At 40.4% G+C, this 22,027-nt stretch overlaps 1 protein-coding gene across 14 annotated transcripts in view; it reads right to left on the bottom strand.

Moving 5' to 3' along the window:
• Window positions 1-22,027, bottom strand: part of STARD13 (StAR related lipid transfer domain containing 13) — a 521,208-nt gene that overhangs the window by 48,116 nt on the left and 451,065 nt on the right. For all 14 annotated transcript variants that reach the window (XM_064586208.1, XM_064586209.1, XM_064586211.1 and 11 more), the window contains 2 exons: window positions 18,802-18,873; window positions 15,686-15,767 (listed from right to left, as the gene is read on the bottom strand). In XM_064586208.1, coding sequence (XP_064442278.1) covers window positions 15,686-15,767; window positions 18,802-18,873 — 154 coding nt within the window. The remainder of the gene's footprint in view (window positions 1-15,685; window positions 15,768-18,801; window positions 18,874-22,027) is intronic.

Genomic DNA, 22,027 nt, shown 5'->3' with positions numbered 1-22,027 from the left:
AATAAAATAATAAGACACCACTACATACACTGGAATGCCTAAATTAAAAACACTGACAATACTAAGTTTTAGCAAAGACATAGAACCACTGAAACTTCCAAAGGATACAGCCTCTTTGAAAAATAATTTGGAAATTTCTTATAAATTATTCTTAGCACTGAACCTAGCAATTCTACTCTTAGTTATTTATATCCAAGATAAAATAAATCATACATCCATACAAAGACCTGTACTTGAAGGTTCATAGCAGATTTGTTCAGAAAATAACCAAAAAGTAGAAATAACCCAAAGGTCCCTTAACTGGCAAATGGAAATAAAAATTGTGGTATATACATATAATGAAATATTCAACAATACAAAGGCACTGATTACTGATACATGCAACAAAATGGATGAGTCTCAGAGGCATTATGTTAAGTGAAAGAACACAGACACAAAGAGCATATACCCTATAATTGCATTTATACAAAATTTTAGAGAAGGTAGACCTGTAGTGACAGAAAACAGTTCAGTGGTTGCCAAATGCCAGCAATATAGAACTTTTTGAGATAATGGAAATGTTCTATATCATGATTGTGGTGATAGTTACATAACTATATATTTGACAAAATTCATCAAGTTGTATATTTTAAGTTGGTGATTTTTATTGAATGTATATTATACTTCAATAAAACTGAATAAAAAGTACTGTGAGTAACATCAGTGGGAATGGTGGAATAAAAATTTCTAACACTCTGGGCCTCTATAAAAGCAGAAGAATATTGGCAATAATTGTCAAAATCAACTTTTGAAGAACTCTGGAAATTAATGAAGGCTTGAGACAATCCAAGTACTGTCTATTTAAGAAAAATGGCTGAATCTATGTAAGAACAGTGAGACTGGAGGCATCTGAACTTGTCCTATTCTCATGTTTCTTTTCTCAGTTCTTCAGAAGCATTGAAAAACAACAGCATCACGATTAGAGTAGCTGTGAAAACTGACAGCCTAGAAGCCACTGGAGAGGGCAGAATGGGTTTGGCTCCCCAAAAGCTCCATTATTAAAGAACTGTCATTATCTGAGCTGTCTGGCAATTCCCTGAATGCCCCCATTCATAGGACTTATCTTCATTTAACCTGACTCTGAGCTCATCACTGAAAACAGTTTTTTTTTCCCTAGGGTGTTTGTCAAAAACAATCAGTGGCAATTATTTAACATCACATCTTCCTGAAATGGTGATAACATTTGGGCAAAGATATGAACCAAAAGAAATAAAAAGAATTGCTGTAGGAATGAGATGTCAATAGGGGACTTAGAAAAGTTCTAACATATTCTTAGGAATGTAGAAGGCCAAGCACATATGCAGAACTGTGTGCATACCTGGAAAAGGCATGAGAAGGTCCTAATTTCTCACCTCTATCTGGCACTGGTGATCTGCACAAGTAGGAAATAAAGGCTAAGGCAGAGTTATCAACTTCCTGCTAGAGCATTGAAACCATAGCCAAATATGCACAAGGAGCCCTTGGCAAAGCTGGGAGACATACTGGTTCAAGGCACTTAAGGAAATCTCTGTCTAATCATTTGCTGAACCTCTACTCTAACCAAGTAGAGACTTCAGTGGTAATATATTGCAAAGGATTCAGATTTTAGAGAATTAGTTAAGGAAAGTTACTAAATAACAGCAACAACAACAAACCTTGGGGAGAGGGGGGGTTTGATTTTGAGAGTTGCTACATTATAATGTTAAAAATGTCTGATATTAAGTGAAAAATTACAAGACAACAAACCGACTCTAAAGTTTAGATGGAGAGGCAAAAGATCCAGAAAAACCAACGTAATATTGAAGCAGAAAAAGAAAGTTGGAGGATTGATACTATACAACTTCAAGACTTACTATAAAGCTGAAGTAATCCAGACAGTATGATATTGGTAAAAGAATACACAAGTATATCAATAAAATAAAATAAAGAGCCCAGAAATAGGCCCAAACAAGGGCGGGTAACTGATCTGTGACAAAGGAACAAAGGTAATACAAAAGAGAACTGATAGTCTTTCAACAAATTGTATTGAAACAACTGAACATCTACACACCAAAAAAAAAAAAAAAAAAAAAAAATCCATCTAGACATAGACTTTATACCCTTCACAAAAATTAACTGAAAATGAATCACAGACCTACATGTAAACACAAAATTATAAAACTCCTAGAAGACAACATAGAAGGAAATCTAAATGACTGTAGGTTTGGTGGTCACTTTTTAGATACAACACCAAAGGTATGATCTATAAAATAAATAACTGATAAACTGAACTTCATTAAAATTAAAAACTTCTGCTCTATGAGAGACAATGTCAAATGTGTGAGAAGAAAAGCTATAGACTTGGGGAAAATATTTGCAAAAAACATATCTGAAAAAGGACTATTATTTAATATATACAAAGAACTCTTAAAACTCAGTAAGAAACCAATCCATTTAAAAAATAGGCAGTCTGAACAGACACTTCACCAAAGATACACAGATGACAAATAAGCATATAAAAGGATGCTTACCATCATATGTCATTATAGAATTGCACATTAAAATAGCCATGAGATAAACATGGTACACCTATTAGAATGACAAAATTCTCAAACACTGACCACATCAAATGCTAACAAGAATGTGAACAACAGGAATGCTACTTCACTGGTGTTGGGAATGCAAAATGGTACAGCACTTTGGAAGATAGTTTGGTAGTTTCTTTTTTTTTTTTTTTTAAATATTTTATTTATTTATTTGACAGAGAGAGACACAGTGAGAGAGGGAACACAAGCAGGGGGAGTGGGAGAGGGAGAAGCGGGCTTCCCGCAGAGCAGGGAGCCCGATGCGGGGCTCGATCCCAGGACCCTGGGATCATGACCCGAGCCGAAGGCAGACGCTTAACGACTGAGCCACCCAGGTGCCCCTAGTTTGGTAGTTTCTTACTGCCAAACATACTCTTATCATAGGATTGAGCAATCACACTCCTTGATATTTATCCAAATGAGTTGAAAACTTATGTACACATAAAAACCTGCACAGGAATGTTTCTAGCAGTTTTATTCATAACTGCAAAAACCTGGAAACAACCAGATGTCCTTTAGTAGATAAATGGATAAATTACCTGTAGTACATTCAGACAATGGAATATTACCCAGCGCTAAAAAGAATTGAGCCATCAAGTCACGAAAAGACAGGTTACTAATGAAAGAAGCCAATCTGAGAAGGCTACATACTGTGTGATTCCAACTATAAGACAATCTGGAAAAGGCAAAACTATGGAGACATTAAAAAGATCAGTGGTTATCAGGAATTAGGAGGGAGGGAGGGCTGAATAGTCAGGGCATAAAGGATTTTCAGGCTGTGCATCTATTTTGTATGGTACTATAATGGTGAATACAAATCATTATACATTTATCAAACCCAGAGAATGTGTAAGACGGAGAGTAAAACCTAACGCAAATTATGGACTTTGGGTGATGATGAGGTGTCGCTGTAGGGTCATCAACTGCAATGTCCCACTCTGTGTGGGATGCTGCTAGCGGAGGAGGCTGTGTATGCGTAGGTACAGGGGTAGAGAGGAACTCTCTGTACTTTGTGCTCTATTTTTCTGTGAACCTAAAATGGCTCTTTAAAAAGTCTATTTTTAAAAGACATCGTTTTGTTTTATTCACTTAAAAATCATTTTATTTATCCAACTTTGAAATTACTGATGTAAAGTGATCCCATTTCTTTTGCTCTCCATCCACTTGTCCATTAGTTTCTCAATCCTATCTACAAAACTATCATCATCGAAGACATCGTATAAATTCTGGGTACAATTTCAAAGATCATACATACAACCATTCAACTCCTCCTTTCAAAATGTATATGTGTATCAGATCAACATGTTGTACACTTTAAATATCTTACAATTTTATTTGTCAAATACGCCTCAATAACGCTGGAAAAAAAATAGCTAATTTGCTAAGATGAAAAAAAAAAAGAAAGAGAGAAGATACTCTTTATGGTGGCCTGAAACTAGGCAGACAGTTTCAGCATGGTGTAGCATCAGCCTGTGATTTATCTTGCACAAGGTAAAATAAACAATGCCTAAACTCTGCAAGAATACAAAACGGATGAAACACACATTCCGGAGAGATGTAAGTGCCTTTTTAAGGACTGGCTGCTTCAGGTAAAAGAACATGTCAAATAACAGAAGTATTCAGAGCACTTTATCAAAACCCCTGTGAAATTCTGCTATGAATAAAGCCAGTCTGCATTCAGGACAAGTATTCAGCTTCAGTATTTGTTTACCTCTAACTTATTGTTAAATAATAGAAAACCCTTCAGATAATCTGAGTTGGTCTAGCACTGGTTTCCTGAAAAACTAGTCCTGCATGAATAATAATTTTGATTATAAAATTTATTTTATTTGCTGCATGAACAGTGTGTCTTCCACTGGATTAGAGCCTCTTTTGAGGCAGAAACTATAATTTATTCTTCTAATCCACCTTAGGCCTAACAGGAAATTTCATACATGGTAGTTTCAGTAGGTTTTTCTTTCTTAACCGAACATACTTTGTTTATATAGGTCCAATCAGTGATGGATTTTAAGTGGTCGTAATAGACTTTGTACAGTCAGAATAACAGAATTATTCTCCCCCACTGAATATGACAGGCTAAGGACTGCATCTTATTTGCATCCCTAATGCTTAGCACAGGCCCTGGCTAGAGCGAATCCTCTCAGTAAATGTTTGCTAAAGAAACTTTAGAGCTCGGCAGACTCTAGGGACAATTTGGTCTGATGAAGAGAATTTTCAGATGAAGAGAATAAAATAAGTATCTGAGAGAACCACCTGCTAGAGGGAGCCACACATTAGTAGCAGTGGAGCTAGGACTTCTTCCTGCCAGTAATTTCTCTGCTCCTGCCTACCCAAGAAGAATTGTAGTGGGGCCTGGAAAATGAGAGCATAGCCCTGTTGCTAACACAGGCTATTCAAAAACAGCAGTTTCCTTCCCCTGTCCTTTTTCTCCATGGACAGAGAAAATCCAGTACACATGATGAAGCCTGTCCACTCTGCGCTTTGAGCAAACTGGATTTCTGTGTTAAGATGAGCAAAGCAGTTTGATCTTTTTAGAAGAAATGTCACAACGATATCGCTGCCAGAACCTGTTAATTTCTACTGTTGTCTACAGAATCCTTAAGAAGGGCTAATCCATTAGGAAGGGGAAATAGAAATCTCATTTTAAAAGTGAAACCTGAGGTTCTGATGGTAAAGTTAATAAGAAAAAAAAGAAGTCAAAACTCGTTCATCCAATGGTGTACTATGTAACCAGGAACAAGGGGAGGTGCTGGGCACGCAGAGGTGACCAGGATGTGGTCCCTGCCCTTGCAGACCTCACAGTCCTGTGTGTTATACAAATATGACAAATAGGAGAAGAAGCAACTCACTTCCTGAGTGCATAAGGACAAAACCTCCCAGAGGAGAGAATATTTGAGCAAGCCTGTGAAGGACTAAGAGAAATTTGCTGCCTAGGCTAAAAGAATTACAGGCAAAGCAGACAGACATTAAATAGCATGCTTTAGTCTAGGAATTGCAAGTATGTGAGTGGGAATGTCTGCAGAGAAAGGCAGGGGCTAGATCACAAAGGACCAAAATGAATACATCAAGAGCAATCTCGGCGAGGGGGAGCTCCTGAAGGATCTTTGACAGAAGAGTAACGTAATTACATCGCATGTTACAAACATAAGTGGTGGCGGGAGATGGAGAATGAGCTGAAGAACAATTAGGACACGTTTACGATAGTGTGGGTGAGAGATGGCAATAAGAAGAAGGGAGTCAGAGCAGATGAAGATTTTGGTCTTCGATGTGGAAGCTGCGGAGGATGGGGAAGAGAGGACAACTCCCAGATTTCAGGCTTTGTCATTGTGCCACCGAATACAGAAAACAGTCACTTAGGGAAGTTGGTAGAGAGCTGGTGTTAAATTTTAGGGCCTTTATGACATCCAGACCCACTTGGGAATGGTGGGCAGAGAGACGATATACACAGAAGATATACAGTAATTGAGCCAACCGTCCAGAGAGAATTCAAACCCTGGAAACTCCAGTGTGTAAGGCATGGGCCAATGAGGAGAAGCCAAGCTCGGAGAAGGTAAGAGGTCAACAGAACTAGCTGAAGGCCGAATCCAAGAAGCCATAGAATGAGCATTATGGGGCGCCTGGGTGGCTCAGTTGGTTAAGCAACTGCCTTCGGCTCAGGTCATGATCCTGGAGTCCCTGGATCGAGTCCCGCATCGGGCTCCCTGCTCGGCAGGGAGCCTGCTTCTCCCTCTGACCCTCCCCCCTCTCATGTGCTCTCTCTCTCTCTCTCTCATTCTCTCTGGCTCAAATAAATAAATAAAATCTTTAAAAAAAAAAAAAAAAGAATGAGCATTATGGAAAGGAGGGAGTAATGGTTAGCTGTGCCAAATATTTATGGAAAAGTAAGTGATATAATATACAACTTAAAATATGCCTTTTAGATTTAGCAGTTAGCCAGGGCAGTTTTAGAGAAGCCTGAGGGAAGAGAGCTGAGGGGCCAGCGGACCCTGATAAAGTTAGGCCATGGACATAGAGTGTTCTTTTAAGAAGTCTAGCTAAGAAAGAGAGAGATGTGGGGTATTTTGTGGAGAAAAGGAATAATCTATCATCACAGAATATTTTCTTTACATGTAGAAGCAATAAAATAATTCGTGGACAGACAGGTTCTTTTCTTCCAGGTTCCAGTTCAAATTAACACACATTTATTGAATTCCTGCTCAGCACAAGGCCACAAAGCACTCACGCTACACCACTGAATAAGATTCAATCCTTACTATGGAGCATCTAGAAGCTGGTAGAATGCATCGATCCCCAGCTAACCAGAACCAGAATGGGGCGGTGATCAGCATCAAATCGAGGGGTGCACAGACTGCTCTGAGCACACAGGAGGGAGACCCCGAGAGAGAGCGCGCAGAAGGACAGGACCCAGGGGCCACGCCGAAGAAGCAGGAAAAGGCACAGCAGCGTGCTTGCTGGGAGGGCTGGGGATCTGTGAGCAGAACATGCGCCAGGAGGATCTGAGGGTGACAGGACGGTGGTCTGGGCGTGTCTGAGAGGACTCTTCCACTTCTACTGTAACGGAGGCCTGTCTGGGAGACACAGAAGGCCCTCTGCCTGTGGACAAAGCAACAAAACCCTTCCCATCCTCACATTTTAGATTCCGATTTTACAGTTCAACTACCAGACTTAGACTGGTCCTGAGGTCTCCCGTGCTGATTTAACGGCCAGGTTCCTGTGATATTTCTAATATTCCTGCCAAAGCCACGAGAAGAGTAACAAGCAAAGGTACACATTCATCTCCAACATGCGATTCTGATTAAAGGCTGCAGCCTGAACTTCTCACCCTCCACTGAAGTATCAGGGGCTAATGGTATCTGGCCCTGTCTGCTAAGGAGTGTTCTGGGAGTGGCGCTCAAAGGCCTTCAGAAACAAAGTCACCGGAGACTCGGGAGACTCCTCCTGACCCAGGGATCAAAGGCAAGGGGGAGCGCGAGCTTCTCCTCAGCAGACAGGGGCGCAGGGCCTGGGAAAGGTCTCCCTGCTGCCCGGGGAGTTTACAAAACAGACTGCAGAGCTGGATGGAGAGCTATGCGGGTCCGACAACTCTGGTATGTAACCCGGCAAGGGCAGGGCCTTTCAGAAATCACAGGCCATCCAGTGGGAGGGTTTATGGTGTCTGGGGGGAAAAGCCCACAAGTGGCTGTCCCTGAGCCACCGCTGAGTCCATGAAGGCCGTGCCTCTGCTCTGCTGAGCTTTTCACTCTAGCTGTTCTCCGACCAAGAGGTCACGCTACTGCGGAAAGGCTGACCTCTCTTCCAGACCAGAAACGCACGGGCAACTGTGCCTGGATATTAGCTGGCGTGTGGGAGGAAAACAGTTAAGCACAGACAGAGACCTAGCTACAGGAAGAAAATGAAGTATGTGTACGTGTGTGTGGAACGGTGGGATTTGTAAAATATATTTTTTTAATTGAGATATAACTAACATGTAACATTGTGTTCGTTTTAGGTGTATGACCTAATGATTTGATGTCTGTGTATACTGCAAAATGGGATCACCAGGATAAGTCTAGTCAACATCCACAGCCACACATCATTACTTTGTCTATCTCGTAATGAGAATGTTTTAAGATTTAGTCTCTCAGCAACTTTCAAATATACAATACAGTATCGTTGATTCTGGTCACCAGGTTGCACACTACATCCCCAGAAAAATAATTTTAAATAAGCTATAGGTTCTATTGATCAAGGTTTCAAGGAAGAGTATGAGACCCACTGAAAAATCAATAAGCTTCAACGGCCACAGTGGTCCAAGAGTAAAGAACTTAAAAAAAAAAAAAAAGTGCAGGTTTTCTTGGACTTCCTTAGTTTGCAGGATTTCAGACACATTTTAAATTCACATACACCTGCATTGGAAAAACCAGATGGGGTGTCCTTAGCCTTTAAGTGTTTACAACGACTGCCTCTAATCCAGATAATTTCTCTAGTGAGAACTGGTCCAAGTTGAAGCAAGGGTCACAACCAGCGATTTCTCTGAGAGGTTCAAAGGTGAAAAGCAAAACACAAACAGGCTGGGGTAACTGGAAGGTGGAGTGCTCACTCCGGGCCCTGGGGTTGTCTCTGGGCTCCTTCCCTGCCTGCCTCCTGGATATGGACTCTTACTGTCCAGTCGTGGTCCTCTTCTGCTCTCCCTACTGTCCCTGGGTGACCTCACACCCTCTCAGGACCTTCCTACCCGTATGTGTGGATGACTCTGTAGCTCTGTCTCCAGCTGAGGTCCCTGGCCAGACCTGCACACCCACCTCACATTGACCATCTCCTCCGGGTCCCAGTCCTCCAGACACCTCAGCTCAACACACCTTCCCCTGCTCAGACCCAGGCCAGACTCCATAGCTGCCCCCTGCCTCAGAAAGGGGCATCACCACCCCCAGCTGCTCAAACCAAGGGGAGTCTGGTCACCCTTACTTCTGAACTACAACAATACTAATAACACCTCTTATTCTTAGGGCCTTGTGAAGATGAAATGAGACCAATGTAAAGAGCTTAGTATGCTACTAAGCAATGGTAAGCACTCACTAAATGTTAGGCATTGTCATCTATTATTTTATTTTTTTTTAAGATTTTATTTATTTATTTGACAGAGAGAGATAGCGAGAGCAGGAACACAAGCAGGGGGAGTGGGAGAGGGAGAAGCAGGCTTCCCGCCGAACAGGGAGCCCGATGTGGGACTCGATCCCAGGACCCTGGGATCATGACCTGAGCCGGAGGCAGACGCTTAACGACTGAGCCACCCAGGCGCCCTGTCATCTATTATTTATCTGGCAAAGGAAGGCACTTTTAAAAACATTAGTGTTTTTAATAATGCAACAAAAATATCTAATATAGATCAAATATATATGTAATTAAAAATATAAACTCTCCCCTCAAATTGCTGTCCTATTTTGTAGTTTCTTGTGTATTCTTCCTGAAAGTTTATACACATAGAAGTCATTTTGAGTAGCTGGTTGGGAAAGGTTACATAAAAGGCCATTTTAAAATACAAGGACCATATATATTTTTTCGTGTGTGTGTGTGTGTGTGTGTGTGTAAAATCCCCTATCTCTGACTCTGCCATGTCTGTACCTGTCTATATCCTGGGGCTGCCCTATGCTATATAGGCTACATTGTGGTAAGGTTCATAGTAGAGGTGGGGGTAAGGATAAAGATGTCTTTTCTGCACATTAACTTAGTTTAAAAAAAAAAAAAAGCTAAAAGTTCAAAAGAGGTATATCAAAATTTCATGTGTTCTTGTCTGGGTAATCCCTACTGGCCTTTTAGGGTCATTCTTCCAAGAAGCCCTCTCTGAAACCCCTTCCCCTGCATCTGTACTTCTAGTGATCATATCATTTGTTCAAGTAAATCATAATTTACTCATTCTCAACCCTGGCACAACTGGCATTTGAGGCCAGACAATTCTTGGCTGTGGGGGCTGCCGTGCGTATTGTAGGAGGCTTGGCGGCATCCCTGACCTCCATCCACTAGATGCTGGTAGCATGGCCCAGTTGTGATGAGCAAAAATATGTCCCCGGATGTTGAGAGGGGAACAAAAGGCTCCTCCCCTTCCAGGTTGAGACCACTTAATTAGCCTGAGACCTCGGGTGAGGATTCTGGCTTATTGGTCTCTGTAGCAGAGAGGCCTGAAGAGACAGCCTTGGTGAACCTAGCTGAAGGAGCAAATGAGAAGGGCCTGCTACTCTCCTGAGAGTAAACCAGATCTAATCTCTTCACAAAAGAACCATGTGCTTTCAACTCTTACTTTAATTATTATTATTTTTAAATATGGAGTTCCATGAAGAATAAGGTAGAAATACAACCATAATTTCTATTCTTGGGATTTATAAGTCAAACGCAGGAATTCACAGGGCAACAGAGACATCTTCGGAAAAATTAACCTCAAAAAAAGAAATGGAAAGCACTCCAAATTGCATTTCACAAGAAGACCTAAGCTTTCTATGGAAACTCCAGAAGCAGCATGTCTGACTTTGAATCTTAGCAACGCCATTCACTAGCTGTAAGTGGGCCAATTATTTTAAACCTCTGTTCCTCAGTTTCCTTGTCTGTAAAATGGGAATCACATTAGGTTAGAGCCTATTTTATAAGGTTGTTATGAGAAGTAAATAACTAAATATTTGTAGAATCCTTAGAGTGGTACTCAGTAGATAACAAGCACTTTGTGTTTTTTTAAAAAATAAAATCACCGCTTACTGGATCTGTATTTTTTTATAGCTCAGAATTTTAAAGTTGGAAGTGACCATGATTATTATATACCTTTCCCTCAATGATGTGTCCAAGGTTTTAGCCCAGTTGCCATATATTATTCTATGACATAACATAATATATAATACTGTACATTTTCTGTGATAAATATTCTAAAAGAGAAAATACCTAAAATATATATCAATATTCATAAAGATTATCATTATTTATTATTATTGTTATTTAACATACTCAAAGATGTGCGTTTGTGTGCAGAGGTAAATCATAAATATCATTTTTGTCAGCACTCTCCTCCACCAGCTCCCCTGACCCAGATGAAAACCATGGTCATTAATTATCCTTTTAAATACAAAGGGCAATGATAGATGCACTCTAGAATCCTAATCAATTCCATATCTCCCTGAAATGGTACTGAACAAGGTAATGCCCTAACACAATACAATTAACTAGTAGTTATTAACAACATAAGTTATGTGGATGGTTTATTGGCCTAATATTAAATTAGAAATTCACAGATCACCTTGAACATCAAGGCCCTATACTATCAATCTGAGCGAATATCGCAAATCAAAATGCGAATAGAACATATTACTTATCCTTAAAAAAATCTCATTAGGGGCTTTGACTTGCTGCAATTTGCTTGAAAGGTGACAAACTTTGCAAGCTATTTTGACACCTTGGCTATTCCTATGTTCTGATACAGTTAACAGTTTCAATTAGCTCACCTAGGTACTTAGATTTGCAATTAGTTTTTCATTACTCACAGGGGAAAATATTTTTCAATTAAGAATTCAGTCAAAGAACATCAAAACAAAATTATAATTGAGGTCGCTAAAAATAAGCAACTGCACGACTCTGACTTGCAATTACAAATGTTTGCAGAGCACCTACCATGTGCTGGTGCTGTCAGAGTCACAAGAAGCAATGGTAAGACCTGGTTGCCAGTCTGGAAGTTCACACCTTCAGCAAAAACAGCAAGCCTGTCTAGTGTTCAAGATCTAAAAACAGGGGGTACACCTCTACGTATTCCAGGCCAGGCGTGGGTCTTCCTTGTCATCAACATCCTCAGTATGCTACATTTTTCCAGCCAATCAAAAAGTTAACGCTGCTCCGCAACCCGCTACATGTAATTAGGACCTAGGACACTAACTGTCTATGTAGGTGAGACACTTCCACAAAACAAAGGTGAATGAAATTCTTGTCGCGGGTAACATTTGTAGAAGGTGTTCAGCCCTCTTGTCTTCATTTGTCTACCTGGCAGAAGCTATTTGCTCTCTGGCTATGGTTCCCTTTATGATTCTGCATTAGCTCAGCACTTCAAATATGCATGAGAAATGCGGAGCCTACAAAGCTTCAAAATAAAACAGGAGACCAACTCTATCACTGCATCTGCAATGTACCCACAAGAAAAGGAATAAAATCCCAACCCCTTGCTGCTCTCCAGGCGTCAATCATTATATACCATGTGAGTGGGTGAGTGTCCCATTAACCACTCATCGATCTCAAAGTTTTATAAGTGCGGTCATTCCCCTCAGGCTGGAGGTCTTCCTTCTGCTTTCTTTCCACTTTGCTACATGGGACATCAGTGCCCTGGTGGGACTTGTAATGGAAGGAAAGAAACTGCATACGGGTCCCCTTAGCCAAGCCACCTCCATCTCTGCCTCCGTACCGTGCCTGCTTCCTTTGATCCACCCTGCTGTGACTACTCCTTTGGCCTCTGTTTCACCCACCCCTCCTACGCCCCAAGAATCTCAGCTCCCACACTTCCAGCCAAACACTTTTCTTACTTAATGTTTTTGGAGACACAGCTATCATAAGAATTATTCCAATTATAACAACCTCCTGCCCCTTTCCCCATTCTTACAGGAGCTGGGCTCCTGTGAAGAACACTGTGCTGTATGACACCACCACACTTATACATGTTTATGCAGCCATACCTTTCGGGGTAGGTCTGCATGGATCCTGCTGTGGGCTGTATCAGAGAGGGGGCACAAGCTCTGCAAAAGAAGGCTTCCTGATTTTTCTGGCTGACACTAATAGTATTACTCAGAACTTTTTATCTCTAAATGATTTCACATTCATTGTACTGGGTCATCTCTATAACATCTGAAAGGCGTTTTTTTTTTTTTTTTTTTTTTAAGAGTAGACTTTGGGGCGGCACCTGGGTGGCTCAGTCAGTTAAGCGTCTGCCTTGGGCTCAGGTCATGATCCCAGGGTCCTGGGATCGAGCCCCAAGTCGGGCTCCCTGCTCAGGAGGGAGTCCTCTTGTCTCTTTCCCTCTGCCTTTACCCCTGCTCATGCTCTCTCCCTCTCCCTCTTCTCTCTTAAAAAAAAAAAAAAAAAAAAAATCTTCAAAAAAAGAGTAGACTTTGATGGAAAAGTCCGGAATTTAGTCAAGGCGCTCAGATCACAAACAGCAGTGGATAGATAAGGATTTACCACCCACGTGTATGAGATTCAAAGCTTGTCAGCCATGTCACCAGTGAACATAACTGCACAGAGACAGTGTTTGCCTCTGCAATCCTGACTTGAAAATATGTACTATAATTTTTATTCTTGGTTTACAATGTAATCCTTTATTTATATTTAGAAATAAAATTTTAGAACTCTACGATGAAGCTACTAGGAACTAATGAGTGAATTTAGAAAGATTGTAGGATACAAGGACAACATATAAAAAAATTTACATACTATTAATGAGCAACTGGAAATTGAAATGATAAAAAAATCTGTACTATCTGCAATAGCACCACAAAACATGAAATTCTTAAGTACTTTTGAGGATGTGTAGTATCCATATACTGAAAACTACGAATCAGGTTTTGAAAAAAAAAAATCAAAGGAGACCTAAATAAAAAGAAACATACACTGTATTTATGAATCACAAGATTCAGTACTGTTAAGCTGTCAATTCTCCCCAAACTGAACTATGGATTCAACATAATCCAAATCAATAGTCCAGAGCATTTTTAAAATAGGTATCAACAAGTTGTTTCTAAAATTTATATGAAAAGGCAGAGGAACTAGAATAGCCAAAACAATTCTGGAAAAAAAGAACAAAGTTGGAGGACATGTACTATTTGATTCCAAGACATACATAAAGCTAAGTAATCACCTGTCATGTTGATGTAAGATTAGACATACAGATAAATGGAACAGAATAGACAGTCCAGAAATAGACTTTTACATACATGGTCAATTGATTTACAATACAGGTGCAACGGCAATTCAATGAAGAAAGTTAACCTTTTCAACATGGTGCCAAACCAATGGGATGTTGATGTGCAAAGAATGAATCTTGACCCATACTTTGTACCTTGTAAAAAATTAACTTTAGATGGACCATTGAATAAATATAAAACGTAAGTCTGAAATTTCTAGAAGAAAATAAAGGAGAAAATGCTCCTGCTCCTGCTTGGGGTGTATCCCAGACATCCTGAAAACACTGCTTTTCCAATTCATTACCTTTAAAGAGTCACAATCAAACTATCCGCTCCTCTCATAAATGCTTGCAAATGGCATTTTGTGCTTACTTGTTTTCTAGCCCAAATAGCCTGTTCCTATAATTTGTGATTTTAAGAGTTCTTTACACTTACCCACTTGAGCAAACCCACAGTACCATTTTCCTTAAATATTCAGATATCACTTCTTAATGTAAATCTATCTTCTCTTCATATAGGAACCACAGAATGAATATAAAAATATGTATGTCTGGAGATTCAGGAAGACTAAGATTATTCGCATACTATCCTAACATACACTGATCTCTCCTATCTTGACAAAAGTTTTGCTCATCATTACTTTCCAATTAAACTACCATCCTTCTATGTCAATGCAGAATGTGCTAGAGAGAACATTGGATTGCAAATTTTAAGTAGTGCATCTTTTTAAAGATTTTTTTTTATTTTTAAGGAATCTCTACACCCATTGTGGGGTTCGAACTCACACCCCCGAAATCAAGAGTTGCATGCTCCACTGACTGAGTTAGCCAGGTGCCCTGAAGTACTACATTTTAAGGTCAGTTCAGCCCATAACTAGCTGTGTGGCCATGGAAAAATTACTCACCTCCTGTAAATAATATTTGTCTCCAACCCTGACCTCTCTCCAGGGCTTTAGTTAGGAAACTTCAAATTCCTACAGACACATACATCCTCTCATGCAGCATTTAATTGTTCCTGGATATTGGTTACATTGGCATCTTTTCCTATCACTTAAATTATAATTGTTAGTTATTTGTTCATGTATTCATGCTTTATTTCTTCAACTCGATTTCTCCAACCAGATTATAAATTCTTTGAGGGGAAGGAAGTACTCATATACATCTTTGTTTCCGTCCAGCATCTATCACATAGCAAAGGCTTAAATGTTCTAGGTTGCTAATATAATTACTTGAGCTTACATATTCTAGTTTGCTGATATAATCACTTGCCTTTGCAAAAAATACAGCCAAGTTCGACATACTCATGGAGTTGTTCAGGGCCTTCTCTGGCCACTCATGCTGTGGCCTCCTCTGCTGCCTCCTTCCACTAACCCACCCCTGACCCCAATCACCAAAGTCTATGGCTTCATTTTAATATAGTTTGTTCATAGCACTGAACACGCTCTGAGATAACTTTTCCCTCTCCTTCTCTTTTTCTCTCACTGACTCTCTCTTTTTCCTCAATCTATTTTCTGAAGACTCCAACTAGGATTTAAGCTCCATAAAACCAGGGTCCAATCATGCTCACTGTGGTACTCAGAACCTGGACCCAGGCCTGGCACATTGTAGGCACTCAATAAATACTTATGGAGCTGTTGAACTTGCCCCTCAATACAGTGATACCTATTGGAGACTGCATAATCGAAAGTAACGAAATCACACGTTTTACCTGTAAAGAGGTTCTACAAGGTCCTTTTCAAGAAAATCATGATCATTCTTGACAGCCACAATGTTGATGGGAAATTGGGAATCTGAAAAGGAGAGAGAAACAGAAGTTTTTGCATCTTGTTTTTATCTGAATGGGCACCAATATCTTTTGACCACCACATTTCAGTACACATGACCGATCTTGGCAGTTACTCCCCCACTGATGGATATGTTGGTAATGTTTAAGATAGTAGGCAGTTTTATTTTTATCAAATAAATGCTTTTAAGGATACAAAGGAAGTGTGAAATATGAGAATAACCAAGTGCTTGCCCTTGGATAGGATCGAATACTATGTGCCTGTATTGTTGTAGTTCATTATAATTGCAGACATTTGCCTATATGAAGAGCTTTTTTACTGTCACCATCCACCTAATGTCACTGACTTTTATCTTGATCAGTTCATGAAATACTTAGTTTGGCAGATTTTGTTTTCTTCAGAAAGGAAATTTCCCAAAATACCTAAAGCTCAATGGCCTCAAATGTGTCCTTTTGTAGCAAAATCTTGAGTCACTTTAGACTATCAGCAAAATACTCAAACAACTGAATCCATCCAAAGAGAATAGATTCCAACATCATGACTTTTCTCCCACAGACTCTTCATGCCAACTTTGGAGGTCAAGGGCAATCCTCAAGATGCAGTGTTAATTTTAGGTACCTTATTCACAGAGGGAAAAATTTAGAAATCATTCTCATAGAGGCCACAGTCGAATCTAACACAATGTCAATTCATTATCACCATCTGCCATCCTTTCTCTTTCTCATTTTATATTTTGCATTGCCTCTGCCTTGCCAGTCATAATCAGTCTAAAGGTATCTAAACCTTAATGTGAGTTGGAAAGAAAAACAATCTCTTCTGGTGATAAAAGCAACGTGAGTGCATTCCAGATGGTGCCAGAATGAGGGCTGTCTTGTTCTGCTAGAGAGGGAGTGTGTGTAATAATGAAAAACAGAGACAGCCGAAGCCTAGCTGCCTTGGCTTTGAGTCTTGGCACTGCTAATCTCTAGCTGTACAACTGAGGGCAACTTAGCTAATGTCTTTTGGGCCTGTGTTTCCCCATCTGTAAAATGGGGATGATGAGAATTATAATATTTACCTTGCGGTATTGAGAATATTAGATGAATAGCATAGCTAAAGTACTTTCAACAGAACCTGGCACATCGTATGCTCTATACTATTTGCTCTTTCTTATTATATTTAGTCAATGCATATGGCTTAAACACAATTTGACAGGCACCTTTTACTAACAGCAGATTTTTTTTTCTTTAGGAAGAAATTTCCAAAAATAACCCAAGCTCAATGGCCTCAAATGTTTTTTTTCTTTTCTTTTTTTTTTTTTTTAAAGATTTTATTTATTTATTTGTCAGAGAGAGAGACAGAACACAAGCAGGGGGAGAGGCAGGCAGAGGGAGAAGCAGGCTCCCTGCTGAGCAAGGAGCCCGATGTGGGACTCGATCCCAGGACCCTGGGATCATGACCTGAGCCGAAGGCAGCCGCTTAACCAACTGAGCCACCCAAGCGTCCCTCAAATGTTTTCTTTTATAGCAAAATTTTGAGTCACTTTAGAGTATCAGCAAAATATTCAAACAACTGATACTATCTAGAGAGAAGACATTTACTTTACTTCTTAGCCATCTGTAGACAGGTCAGTTTAAATTGCATATTATTGTGAGTTTACAAAGAGAGTTCACATTATAGGAGAAAAGCCACTGCATTATGGCTCACAAGACTGATTTTAATTCTGATTCCTCCACATTTTAATGTTGGAAGTCATGTAACCTCTTCGGACCTCTCCCTCATAATCAGGAAATTGGTGGTGGGGCATGGGAGTAGGGTTGCTTAGACAAAAATTATAAAACCCTCCTTGCCTACAAGGCTATGGTTTATAAAAAACTTGTATCAGAGACTCCAGACTTCAAAGCATATTCCGAGATATGCTTTCCTTCATCCTCAGGGAATTTAAGTTAGAGAAGTAGAATAAGTGTTTTGTTTTTTAAAATATAAAACTGAGCTTCCAGGTGAGTGAGTGAGATTCCCCAGGAACTACAGGTGAATTTTGTTGATTCTTTCTATCCTACATATATTTTATGCCATCAGGAAGAGAACTCGATGCTGCTTCGTGTGCTAGATATCCTTTTTTAGTCCTACAGATCCATTCTCCACTTTTCTATACCCTGCCTTGTGCCCCGAGGATCACCCGTGTGGATGGCATTCAAGGGGATTCATGTCCTTTGGCTTCCTTTCTTGTTAGGCCACTGGGAATCCCTCGCTGAAGATGGAGGGAGGAAGGAGTGCGAGGTCAGGGCATTTACCCTCCTGGTTCTCCCCCACCACCAGCTGTGTCCTCTGCTCGAAGGATTCTCTCTCCCTCTGCCCATCCCTTTGGGCCTACGGCAGTTGGGGCTCTGCTGCTATGAGCTCTGGGCCCCTGAACTGTTCTTCATGGCTTCTCATATCCTGTCCACACCTTTGTAATACACATTTTTAGAAATAAATCCTTGGATTATCTTGAGTGTGCTGTCTGCTTACTGTTGGGATCCTGATTCACTATAGATAAGGACTATCCAAGAAGGAGGCAGAATTGATTATAACTTGGGACAGCATAGTACAGCATAGGGAATACAGTGAATAATACGATAATAACATTATCTGGTGATGCTGGGGACTACACTTAGTGTGGTGAGCCCCTGGCGATGGACAGAATTGTCGAATCACTGTGGTGTACACCCAAAACTGATGTAACACTGTATGTCAATTACACTTCCATAATAATTGCAATCATGAAAGCTGCCGATGGTAGAAGACTGGAAGGAAGGGGCAGAGTTGGGATTGGTGGTGAAGAGAGGAGAAGCAGAAAGCAAAGAAGTGAGAAGCAGGATTGAGCAGAAAGTCAGGTAGGCCTGGGCAGCAATACTCATGTCTAAATCAGTGTAAGCCCTGGGATTGCAAAGGCTGAGGGAAAGAGACAGCAAAGAAAAATGGTTGAGAAGAGACCTGGAAGTCAAAATACACCATAGGATATGTGAGGTTCATTTTGAATTAATGCTCTTTATAAAGAGTGAAGGGAAGGCCAACTTACCCTCATACAACTGAGCGTATTGTGGGAACCCAGCAGCACGGAGCCAGTCACATGCTTCCTTTGCCTCAATTTCTGAAAAATACAAGAAAGGGAAATGCATGAGTCCAATGGGCACACACCAGCACTCTACCTTAATCAAGGAGAAACTGGTGAGCATTGTCCAAGTTATTACAAAGCAAAATTGTTCTCAGGTAAGGCTGCAAAAGTCGGCCTACCAGAAATGGGGGTAAAATGAGCAGGTATCACAAAGGTACTTAGGTGTCTATTAAGATTATCTTCAACGTCGATCCACAAGTATTTGGATAATAACAAAACCACAGAACACAAAGGCTGGGTTTCAGGCAGGGAAAAATGTCTTATTTATATACCAGGGAACCAGGGGGCTACAGAGAAGGAGGAAATACTTCCTTATGATCCTTTTTTTTTTTTTTTTTTAATGAACTTCTTTTTAGCTTTCAAAGATAAGGCTAAGAATACTTATCCAACATTCTTTTATTCTTTCACTCTTGGGATAATGAAAGAAAGAATACAACTGGATGGTCTATGAAAATCTATTTTCTCATGAAGGAAGGTATTACGAAAATCCAATGTATTGTTATTTCTTTCATTTTTCTAATGGCTTTAATTCCCAATGCCTTCTAACAAGATGTTCATTCATCAAGCACATTAGAATGGTTTCAAGCTGCAGAGTACAATGTGGAAAAGCAGAGCTGGTTATCTGGAACGGAGGCGAGTTTGATGGGGCTGCTAGAATCTGTGAGGGCCGAACCCAAAAGGCCGATATGTCCTTTGGGTGACCATTTCGGTGTGGATGTACCAACAACACACGGGACCACCTGCCTGGAGAAGCTGTGGAGTGAGATGGGAGGAGTCTACAATATGTGAACCAGGTCACTTTTTGACCTTGTGAATCCTGGATCATTTCCCAACCACAATTCTCTTAGATAAATATGAATGCAAGGGGAAAGAAGTTCATCTGTCAAAAGTCCAGTTTCTCCAAACAAAATTAAACAGCCTATTATAATGGGTTTCTACTCAGTCCCCTTCCTCTTCTGTTGGGATGGAGTCCGCTCAGATCACTGTATTTCCATTTACTCGGACGTTCATTTCTCCCCATAGCAAAAACCGAGAGTACAGGGTGTTCTTGGGACAACTGCAAAAATAACGATCCGCTCTAACATGGGCTGCGGACCTGAGCCTGTATACCTACGCTGAAAGCACAACGTCCGTGCATTGAATTCAGGGAAACAGTGTCTGTGCAAAATAATGTTTAATGTGACAGAGCTATCTGCTATGTGTTAGGGAAACAGACCAAAGGCCAGATCTTGCACAGGCCCCAAAGGGAAGAGCAAACACTTTCAGCACCGTCTCACTGACCCGGCTGGACATGGATTGAGATTTGTCATTGAATTCAGGGAAGCAGAGCCTGTCTGCTTCCTCTGGCAACCCCTAATCCACTGTCATTCCTGTGATCGACAATTTGTAAATCTTGAGTTTTTTGTCTGGCATAAGGGTTTTTTACATAATTGGTACCAGCACAGACCTAATATGTACTCATGCCTGCCATGTAGGCATCATTCAGAAATACCCGGGGCACCAAGCTGGAAAGAAAAGCTCTGGAAAGCATGTCTCTTAGGAAGGGGTGTCTCTTGAGATCCACAAGTGCAGTTCAAAACGGACTGTACCGTATTGGCTAATGTGGGCCGTCTCTGTGAGGGTACGAAGGACAATTACTGTATGGTCTAAGAGTCCTATTTAGTACTCCTTTGAGAGTCCTTATACGAAGGCTTCCACTTTGAAAATCACACACATATTTCAGGGGAAGTAGGAAATGCACATTCTGACCTTAACGTGTGGAAAATGTGGCGAGTTTCTACTGAGTCATAGACAGACTGTTGCCTTCTAAATTTTCAAGCTTCAGATTTGCTTTCTCTTTCAGTATAATGCAGCGGTTAGTAAGGAGGAAATACCTAATTTCTGGGTATTCTCCAAACTTAATTATGAGCCAGCAAGTCTTTTTTTTTTTCTTTTTAAAGGTTTTCTTTATTTATTTGAGAAAGAGAGAGAGAGTTCAAGCAGGGGGAATGGCAGAGGGAGAGGCTGAGTCAGACTCCGCACTCGGCACTGAGTCTGCTTGAAATTCTCTCTCTCTCTGTGCCCCGCCTTTGTGCATGCCTGCACTCTCTCTCTCAAATAAATAAATAAAATCTTAAAAAAATAAAAGCTTTTCTAGATAACTTCATTTTATTTTTTCACAAGAGCAACAAAGATAATGAACTGAAATTCTATGCACATGTAAACATGAATAATCAAATCTTAACCAGAATCCAGCTAAATTAAATGTCAAATAGGCTGACTTTTAAAACGGGTAGGCATTTAGCTTCTAAGTCTCAGAGTCAAATAATACAACAAAAACTGCAATTAGTAAATAATAAAGGAGAAGAAACCACATCCCAGCCGTGGGGGATGGTTCCTCGACATCACTCTCCCACATTCAACTCGCTATTCTATTTCTGAAAGTCTCTCAAATATTCCCCGTGCTCTAGCTGTAGGCCCAGCATCTTGATATCTCAATCTCAGGGCAAAATCAACTCTTGTTTACCACCTACTGACAAAGCAATCAAACAAAGTAATCACACATACCTAACAGCTCTCAAATTTGACTTTGATCATCACATTGAGTTGGAGGGAAAAAAAGAGCCTTACAGTTTCTACTGAGTGAGTCCCCACAGCCCCAACTAACACCCATCAAACTAATGCTACTGTTTTCCCCACAGCATATTACACTTGGAATGGCCAAAATGCCCGCAGAATTTAAAAGGAATCATTGCCAGTGTCATCATTTCACCAAGGTCCATCCATCATTTGAGGAGAGTGTGAAAATCTCTTTTTTACTGAGCTCTTGCTGGCTAGCATAATATTCTGTGAAAACTTTAAGGGCCATTCAAATCACATTTCTATAGTTTTATTTGTTCTCTGTTTGCAGCCCATACCTGCCCCTATAGCAGCTCCAGGGCCACAAGGCAAAGCATCAAGTTGCTGCAAGTCTGTAGAAAACCTAAGTGTGGGGCAGAACAGGAGAGAATGCCCTTGGACAGACTGGCCTACTGATCTCTACTGCGGTTACCACATTACTTTACCTGAGAAAATTCAATCCATTTGGTTCCATAGCGTAATAGGATTTCATTAGAAATGCTGTAATTATTACATGTAAAAATAATTTCTC

This window comes from Mirounga angustirostris, unplaced genomic scaffold, assembly GCF_029215605.1.
Source record: "Mirounga angustirostris isolate CCGP_5_RB_7025 unplaced genomic scaffold, mMirAng1.0.hap1 SCAF_3, whole genome shotgun sequence".
Lineage (NCBI taxonomy): Eukaryota > Metazoa > Chordata > Mammalia > Carnivora > Phocidae > Mirounga > Mirounga angustirostris.
This window is presented reverse-complemented; position numbering and strand designations above follow the sequence as displayed.